The sequence below is a fragment of the Haplochromis burtoni genome, unplaced genomic scaffold (assembly GCF_018398535.1).
Source record: "Haplochromis burtoni strain Fernald_Lab_line unplaced genomic scaffold, NCSU_Asbu1 Contig_80, whole genome shotgun sequence".
NCBI classification, from domain to species: domain Eukaryota; kingdom Metazoa; phylum Chordata; class Actinopteri; order Cichliformes; family Cichlidae; genus Haplochromis; species Haplochromis burtoni.
The window spans coordinates 1,414,844-1,424,900 of record NW_024582441.1 but is presented as its reverse complement, the minus strand read 5'-3'; the positions used below and the strand labels follow the sequence as shown (position 1 = coordinate 1,424,900).

General features: G+C 39.9%; 1 protein-coding gene across 2 annotated transcripts; it reads right to left on the bottom strand.

The window, feature by feature from the left end:
• Window positions 1-1,078: 1,078 nt before the first annotated feature.
• On the bottom strand, window positions 1,079-9,459 carry si:ch73-86n18.1 (C-type lectin domain family 4 member E). Of its 2 annotated transcripts, none has more exons than XM_042222172.1 (6): window positions 8,913-9,459; window positions 7,002-7,112; window positions 4,139-4,273; window positions 3,954-4,036; window positions 2,498-2,619; window positions 1,079-2,228 (listed from the first exon to the last, which is right to left on the bottom strand). In XM_042222172.1, exons 1-6 carry the CDS (start codon window positions 9,001-9,003, stop codon window positions 2,066-2,068), a joined length of 705 nt encoding a protein of 234 aa, XP_042078106.1. In that variant the 5' UTR covers window positions 9,004-9,459; the 3' UTR covers window positions 1,079-2,065. The 2 variants fall into 2 exon arrangements, with proteins under 2 accessions (XP_042078106.1, XP_005925251.1); XM_005925189.3 differs by having other exon boundaries at window positions 3,885-4,036; window positions 8,913-9,453.
• Between the last annotated feature and the right edge of the window lie 598 nt (window positions 9,460-10,057).

Here is a 10,057-nt window from a genome sequence, read left to right as displayed (position 1 = left end):
GGACAGGATATAAATATGAAAAACTATACAGAATATGAAATAAATAACTTTACAGAATCTGAGATATACAGCTATACAGCTATACTGCATGTCCTCCTTAAACAACATCTGAACCTACGCTCTGGTTTGGTTCTTTCCTTTAAGATATTTCCTTAGGAATTAATACAGTATTCTGATTCTGAATCCTCCTGCCTGGATGCTTGATATTCAACATTTTCTCAGTGATATATCCACACTCCCTCCTCTGCAAATAAACCAAACCATCTCAGCTCTCTTATGTACCCTCTGTTGCTTTGAATGGTTGGCCACAGGTATTTAAATCTTTACTATCTCTACTCCTTTTATGATCCCTCACACACAAGTATTCTGTCTTGCTTCTGCTGACTTACATTCCTCTTCTCTTCAGACTATGCCTCCATCACTTTACCTCCTACCTACTCTAAGTACAAGCCACAATGTCGTCTGCAAGGAGCATCCACCATAGAGACTGCCTGACCTCACCTGTGAACCTGTCCATAATCATTGGAAACAACAAAATGTTCCCCATACCCTTCACCACGTGCTTTTAAATTACATAACTGATCAGTAGATATAACTGTATTTAAGTATTCATGGCCCCAAAAGGTTGATTCTGTTCATCTGGACGTAGCGTGACGAAACGTTTCTCCAATTGAAAACGCTACGTCCAGATGAACAGAATCCACCATTTAGGATTTACTTACTCGTGCCTTTTTAAATTGCACAAGTTTTCCAGTATATGTTGTTAGGGCTTGTATCTATGTAAAAGTTATATTGTCTGTTTATTAAAAGGTGCTTTACTAGGGGGCTTGTATATGACATTCTTGCAACTCATAATACTCCAATTCTTGTGTAATAGTCGAAAAATGTATCAAAAATAAACAAAGAATGTAAAGTCTGTAAGAGATCCGCAAACTCATATCTACACGAAGGCATCAACATTTAACAAGAGGTCAGTAATTTAGCTTTAAACAATAAAAAAAAGGTTTGTAAACTTTTATATCTTTTTTATTTGTTCATTTGTCTGCAAGCAGCATGGAATAGACAGAAAGCAAAAAGGTAGATGATAAAACATAGTTTATTGATTTACAAGTGTACATACATACAAATATAGAATACTCCAGACAAGCAACATGTTTCATCTTAAAGGGAAAATACTAAGAAATTATACTGTAGCTGACAGCAGATATGAAGGGCCAGTTCAGCAGAGAACAACACACACAGCACACACACACACACACACACACACACACACACACACACACACACACACACACACACACACACACCATATCCACCAGATGTTTCAGATGTAAGTCGAAACACTTGACCATGTTTACACAAAGAATTGCCGAGATATTATCTCATTTCCTGTTTTGCAGCCATTTTCAACTGAAATTCAATTGAAATCCTCAGTTTTAAAAAAACGCAACTTCTGTGTACGCACAAAACTCGATCAACAGAATCAAATCACCTCCCTAACTTTTTTTTTTTTTCACAGGGTTTTACGGGCTGTCATGGGTTTTGTGTGATAAGGTAAGGTGGATTTCTAAGATAAGGTCAAAATAGGACATCCGCTGCTTGGCACCCAACAAACCCTACAGTGCTGTTTCTAAACCATTTTGCAGCCCTCAACAGCAGACAGATTAAAAAAAATGTGACACAGTGACAACATTCATGCTCATTTCCCAGCAGACTGTGCAACTCTGAAACTACACGAGTTCATTGTAAAGTCAAAAATTGCCACCTGATGTCATGGTCTCACATTTTTTTAAAAAATATTCACGTCCTTGTGTACAATCAGTGCACCACTAAGCAAATGATATCTTTCAGCGAACAGCTTAATCTCCAACAAGCTTTCTCAACATAATGCGCAGCTTTTCAGCAACCGTGAGCTTACAAAAAAACCCCAAAAACAAAAAAGCAAAACTGTGCTTATTTTAGTGCCGACATCTATTTTCAGTAATCCCAAACATGCCCCCATTCATTTTCACGTCTTGCATATCCAGCCTTCGCAGGTCTGCATCATTTTTAGTGGTGTAGGGATTCAGTTGAGCTGAATGGCATCCATCTGGCAGATTCGTTTATAAATGTGATCACAAGGAACATCAAACCATGTCTTGGAGTGGCTGTCTAAGGTGGCACAGTCCTCTCCGTGTTCCCCTCCTGTGTGGTGGTTATCTGGCTCTGAGCTCGCTTGATCCCAGTATCTGTGACAGAGGGAGAGAGCAGAAAGTGTGATAGATTGGTGAGCTATAAATAACAACTAAACATGTCTGACAAATGATAAAAACAAGTTCACCTTGGCCAGCAACCTGATTTATTGATGATGAAATGTTTGATATACCTGAGGCTTTGATATAAGTGTGGGCAGAGTTTGCCATTTGAATTTATATAGGTTGTTCCTGGACAGATTGATTGGTGTCATAATCGAAAATAAAAGTTTAAAAAAGAAAATAAATGCATTAAATTTTGTTACTTGTGTTCGAGTGTCGTGTTGTCCACCCATTTCCACTCTCCTTCAGTCTCTATGTCAGACAGGCCGATCCAGTAGTGGTAATAAAATCCACCAATTCTCTTAGCTTCCTTTTCCAGAGCATCCTGGAGAAAATGAACACACATACATGACTCAGAGTCCTTTCTTACACCTAAAATCTAAACTCAACCTTAACCGTAACTTAGAAGCTGTGCTCCTTGAAAACTGTTGATGTAAAATTTATGTTGCAAAACATACACCCGCAAGGTCGAAAGCTCAAAATACATTCTCTTAATATTGCACTATTGGAGAATGATCTCCAGTTAATGCAGTAAACCAAACCCACATAGCTAGAAGCACAACAGCAAATCTAACAGCTTTAAGACTAACAGTGTCTCTGTTGTGTCCGGCAAACCATCAGTCATGATGCAAGAATGCCAGGAAATGGAACCTGAAGGTGATAAATGGACTTTAGCCATCATAAATCTTATTATTTACATCCATGCCTTTCTTTTTTGTGACATGTCCCAGAGTCTTTCTTGACAAATTAACTCAGTTTACACTGTGATGTGGTGCAACAAAGCCAAAACGATAGTCGAACATGGTCTGTTCGGATCACCTGTGTATGTTTATTTTCTTAAATTAACATTGTAACTAGGCGTTAACTTCTGGGGCTCCACTCAGCCAGTCGCCACTTGAGGCTGACGCCCTAAAAAAGTCAAATCAGTGAACATCAGCAATGAAATGAGCATTTTAAAGACCTGATATAAAAAGGTTTTTGGCCTATTTAACCAATTCCCCTTTCACAATAACTGGACAAGAGGAGATTAAACTCTCTTCTTTTCTTTTTTGTAACTTAGTCACTCAGCTAGTTGGCTAATGTGGTCTTATCTGGTTCCAAAAGACCAAGATGGTGATCACATGAAATCACACAAATGAAATCATGAAATCACATAAATATTACTCACACTGTGGAGTTTAAACAATTGACTGCATTATTTGTGTGTGGCTTAGTTACTGTTTTTTAACAAATTATGTTGAATGTGGGCTGAGTTTTATTTTTTTGCTCCTATTGCAGCATCCTGGTATTGTGCATGACTCAGCTAACTGCCACACTGACCATGTGAACTGTGACACTTGAATAGAAGGAAGGCATCATTAATGTTATCACCAAAAAATCCAGTGGTCCTCTTAACTTCAGCAGATAAAATAACCTTGCCTCGCAAAGATATATGAGTGTCATCGCTCCTTCCACCCACATCCACTCCTTCGCCAACAGCATGCTGTAACCCACACAATTAGGGGAATGAGCAACACCTGCGCTGGTCAGCAGGGTTCAACACACTCACACACACAAGCACACGCACACAAAACGCATTAATTTGCATACATGCTGTTCTATGGTGTGCAGTATGGTGAGATGGCTGCCCATTTCTTCACAGCTGTCTCTGCTCCTCACCCAGTCCAGCCTGTCATTGCTGAAATAGTAACACTGATTCCCGATGTGAAGCCAACCTTCAGGACACTCCCTGCACTGCTTAACTGTTAATGAGAAAGAGCAAGATAAAGGGATGAGGGGAAAGGGAAATCAAAGACAGCAGGAAATGAAGACTGTGTTCATTTGTTTGAACGACTTCCTGCCACCTGTCTTTGAACAGCCCTGTCCCAGGGCAGTGTAGTCTTCACACAGCTGGATGTAACGCCTCTGCATTGATTTCAAACCCAGAGCTGAAGAGGAGGAAGACTCCAGTGGGGCTGTTGGCACCGGCCTACTAATCACTGAGAGAGAGAGAGAGAGAGAGAGAGAGATAGATAGATAGATAGATAGATAGATAGATAGATAGATAGATAGGCCACAATAGGTATACGTGTTCAGCTAATTGCTAATTTAAACATCGAATCAGCCAATCATGTGGCAGCAACTCACTCACTGCATTTAAGCAATGTGACATGGTCAAGAAAACTTGCTGAAGTTTAAACTGAAAATCAGAATGGGGAAGAAATATGTGCATGATTTAAGTTACTGCAGTGACCTTTTGACTTTGGTTGTTAAGTCAAAAGATCATGGCGCCTTATCCCGCTTTCAGCAGCGCCATGTCACAAAGCTCAAATCATCACAAGCTGGTTTCTTAAACATAACAATGATTTTCCTGGACTCAAATGGCCTCTGTAGTGCTCCACACAGAGCACTGCTGAGATGTTGCACATCAATGTTGATGTGACGCTATCATGTCAATATGGGTCAAAATCTCTGATGAATGTTTCCAGCACATCCAGAATTAGGGCAGCCGTGAAGACAAAAGGGTGTCCGACCCAGCAGTGGCAAGGTGTACCTAAATTTCTGATGAGTGTATGTACCAAATTTTATGGCAATTCATGTGATACTTGGGAAGATCAGTCTGGAAAAAAGTGATGGACCGATCAGCAAAGCAATCCACAGCAAATGTGATCGTTTGGTGGAGCATCCACTGGCATGCTTTGCTAACAGCTATCAGAGTGCTCGCACACTAATGTTTGGAAATTAGCAGGTTGATAGGAACATTATGAGGAAAATCTAATTGTTGACTCAGTGATGATATTGATGAAAAGAACACGGATACATGTGCAAAATTATATGAGACAGTGAAGACATTTCAATCAACACAGCCAATATCTCGGGGTCGATCACCCGATAAATCCATGCAGTATTCTCGTGTTGGACCCGCATAAGACTGAATATAAACAAACGCAGTTTTTATACTGTTGTGGTTTCTCATTTGCCAATAAACCGCTCCCTCTTGAAGCATATAAGCCTTCTCTTTACAGTCTGTGACTCTGTATGGTTTCATTGCTGCCCTGGTTGGAATGATCGTGTTTACATGAGATCCCTTGCGGCCAGAAGAAATTATCATTTGCAATCTGGTTTCATTGCCACATATTTTTCCATTTGTGTGTCTGCTCTCTTTTATGTTGCCACTTCCCATTTGAGTACTGAAACGTTTAAAAAATATATTCATCTAATGACATAAATAGAGATAATGGTTACTATAGTTACCTCACTGTCATTAAGAAGTACCATAAGAAGTGGTGACATCCTTCAGGCCCAATCAGCATGTTACCCTGAAGAAGTGTCGCAACTGGTCATGTGTCAGGGAAGTGAAAGCCAAGGTGCTTGCAACAGCTGAACTGATTCAAAGTTATTTTCAGCATGTTTATCTTGATTTACTGTAAGCTGAACTGTGGTTAGTAAATCACATCAGAGTTAATATGTGCTAGAAAAACGAGTTGGACCTTTTACCACTAATGACAGGTGATCCTTTCCTGGAAAGCCCTCTCAAAACACAGGTGCAGGTGCTGCTGTGGTAAAATGTGGCTTGCATGACGTCACAAAAAACCTTTCTACAAATGCATATGCTGCAGATGTTTGTGAAATGAAATGTGTTAACTTTTCATACGGCAGTTGTGATTTAATCTGCAGCTACTGTATATACCATTACATTACATTTAATTTGTTTTACTTAGGCAGACTTGCTCTACAGAGTCATGAAATAGAATTAAAGCACTCTCTCTTTCGAAAGTCTTAAAATATGTTAGAGATCCTGTTGTCATAGGAAGTATTTCGTTTTTTTTCCTCCTCTTGCTGCAAGACATCCCAGTCATCATTTTCGGATCTGAAAATTGTACTCGATAGCTTGGGAGTGTGCGTCTGAACGAGTGTGTATGTGCATGCGTGGCAATAGATCAAGCACGTACGGCCCCAGTGGTGTTTGTTTTAAATGAAAGAGTGTCCTCACAAGCACATTATCAGGCTGAGCTGCCAGAGACTCTTGGCCCTGCAGGAGAAATATTTCACAATTATGGACTTTTGTGCTTTTTCTATTACATGACCCTCACTGGACTGGAGAGAGTGCTTTATCTTTTTTATTGCCAATTCTAGGTGTCCAAAAGCCCACTGAGCTGAAATAAAGAGAGAATAATCAGCGTGGGATAGAGACCCAAAGACACAGACATAGACAGGCAGATGTAGAGCACAGTGCAAAAGTTTTAGGCACTTCAAATGTTTCATTTTCTATCAACCAATACCTGAGGGAGACATCAGGTTGGTACTAAATTCAGACTGCAGCACAAAAATGACTCCAAACATAGAGCCAGAGTCATAAATGACTATCTTTAATGACAGCAAGAGCAATGAGTTTCCCCCCTAAAGAGGCCTGATCCCAACATGGTGGAGTCAGTCTGGGATTTCATGAAGAGACAGAAGATACTGATGAACTGAGGGATGAGCTCCAACATATACATCCTAAATACTTCGAAGCTGTGTACATATGCAGGGGAACTGATGGTAGTTGCTTGTAGCAAATATTGATTTTTTTCCCTCTTTCCTACACTCTTTATGAAGAAAAACTGATAAATATGGACTTTTAGTTACTAAGCTTTTTATTTTAAGTACCAAAGTCTTTTGCACTGGACCCAAAGTACAGCACACACAGGAGGGGGCACGAGGTTCTGAGACAGTATTTATACTTACAGAGCACAGCGAGTACGATGTTGCCACAGATGGAGGCCAAAAAGCCAATAAGTATCAGGAGAGAAGTCTTACTCCTCAAACACTTGACGCCCTGCTTCAGTCCCTGGGAGCCTGATTAGACACAAAACAGTCCACAGCATGCAAGCTGTCAATTCACCACTTTAATTCCTCTGGTGTAGCAGCGAGAGCAGACTTTAAAGGAAATTGTGGGGCAGAACCGTTTGACCAGAGTTTAGTTTCATTATATTTTCAAATCCCCAAAGATAGCAAGCCAGTGGATACTCTCTCCCTAATGCTGTCACATATGTACACTAACACTAAAATACAGAGTTTCAGATACTGAAAGTTGTGCATCAATTTTATCCTTAGAGATTACAGTCATGGCCACAAGTTTTGGCAGGGTGCTTTGACGCCCCAGTTTTTATGGTGGTGGCTCTCAGCATTCCTGTATTATTATGATCAGAAGCAAATATGTTAATTACAAAGAGCTTCTGGATTTGTCCTGGCAGCTGATATTAAACACACTGCAGAAGATACAAAGAAGACAGATCAACATTCCCCATGAAATGTATGAAATGTGTTTGATTGTTTCTTTGCTAGATCATAAACACACACACACACACACACACACACACACACACACACACACACACACACACACACACACACACACACACACACACACAACACACAGAGAAACACACACACACAACAGATTAAATAAATCTGAAGCAGCAGATTGTATGCAACAAGAAATTTGTACCACTGCCAACATTTTTGGCTGTGATTCTATAAGACAGTTGGACTTAAAGCATAATCTGCAGCCACTTCCTTTATGAGACGATGTGTTTGTAAAAACATTCATCTGCAAAGTAAGATTGTAGACCAACTCTGTTTAATATAAAGAGGAAATTAAAGTTTAAATGAATTTGATGAGAGTAATTTGAGCTAAGATAAGAAGGAATAACCTAGCAACATGAGCTGAAGATGCACAATCCACACAGAAAGGCAGCACCAAGCTTTGAACCCTGGATCCTGCTGTTTGAAGCATGGAGTCCCTGAGCTGCCAGGAAAGCATAGACACGAGCATTCAAGTGAAATTTAGATAGGTTAAAACTGCAGCACTAAATTAAAGATGGTTCAAGTTCTTTCCAACATCACATGGACTTCTGCTCATGATAGCTGTGAAAGTAAGCTCGCCTAAAAAAACTGATTCCAACCGTGTTTCTTAATATTTCATTGTTTTTACTACTACATTCAATGGATACGTGTTTAAATAGTCTTAACCTCCTGAGATCCTTCGACCTCATGTGAGGACATCACATTTATGGCTGTTCTGCACCTTAAATTTCAATGTGCTCAGTTTTTTCATGCTTTGTTAAGCAATGTTAAATTTATTGTCTTATGCTGCAAAATAAGAAAAAAATAAAATAAAAATAAAGCCACTATCCCCTTGTGAGAAAATACTATTTAAAAAAACAAGGCATAAGAAAACTTTGTAGCAAAGTAACAAGTTTATAATCTGGGGTAAAGCTTCATTATTAGACTAGACTATCAGGAGCAGCTAATCACACATAGCTCGGGCCTCAGGAGGTTAAAACAGCAAAATCTAAAATAAGGGAGCACTAGCTACACAATAACTTTACCACACAGCAGCTGTAATGAGCAACTTATATGAATTCATTTGTAACAAAAACTCTGCTATAATATATAAAAAAGTAGCATTAATAAAGTCAAGTGAAGTACAGGTGGTAAGTACTTTGTATCCATATTTTATTCTGCATCCAGTATAAAACATGGGTACAAAATAGTAGTCTAGTACCATGTAAATCATAGCTGAGTTTAGCAATTAAGTAAATGTACTCAAGTCCACCTCTGGCTCTCACGCATCTGTTTGTTCACACAAATTACCGTCGCTGTGTTGTGGGACGAGCCTGTTCGCTCCCGGTCTGGGCTCCTCTGTGAACTCGTGCAGGCTGCTGTAGTTTTCTCTCTGCTCCATGTCTGTAGTTTCCTTCTCAACCCTCTTCCCCACTTTGTCCTTCTATATGCTACCTCTTCAGGTCCCTAAAGGTTTTGGTATCTTTTGTCTGGAGAAACAATATTTCTCCTTAAAATTAAATTTGTCCCTGCTGGTTGAATTATTGAGGCACGTCCCCCTGAATCAAAGAACGTTGCAGTGTTAAATATATTTGCTCAGAGAACTGCACAACACTACTCTGTGCCCTCCACGAGATAACTCGAGCTTTTCTGTGTTATCTGTTTTGTAAAAAAGGAGAATTTGTTAAGCCAAACAGGGAGGCTCTTTCCTCACATTTTTGGCACCGTGTGCTTCTCATTGGTGGGACATCTTGCCATCAAGCCCCATCTTGCGCAATCCCAGAAGTTTCCTCGGCTGGAAATTCGTTACGGATGAGTCAGAATGGGGGAACGTGTTCTTTAACAGGATCCGAAAAAATACAGTGTGTACTTGAACTCCTCCTGACATTAATTAAAGCAACAAGAACTAGAACTGGAGCTGTGACAAGGTTGTGATGGGAAAGCAGGCGGGAACAGCGTGTTTTAAAAAAGAAGAGCCAAGCTGTGGCTCAGCGAGAAAAGTACAGGAAGTCAGAAGAGAAGAATTTCTGGTCATGTGCAACCACAAATTTCAGCACAGCAGTCACTGAATAAGACACAAACATAAAACACCCCTCCTCTCTGTTTTAATTAGTTTGGTTTGAATAACAAAACCTCATGAAGCACAAGAGCTGACAATGTCTGTGGGAATAAGGTGCCAGGAAAAAAAATAACTTGGACATGTACCAGAAAAAATGTTGACAGTGTGCTAGAAGAACAGAGTGGGCATCTGGTGTGTGTGTGGTGAAGAGGTGATATTGTTACAGCTGTTCTGCTTATGGAGAGAATACAAATAACCTTAAGCACACACGCACATGTTTACCAGCACACACACACACTTGCAGTGCTGGTAAATGCTGAGTCATAGTCAGTCCTCCATTTTTGCCAGTTTTAAAAAAGTTGGGGACAGAAAGAGAACTTTGCTCATGTTTTTGGTA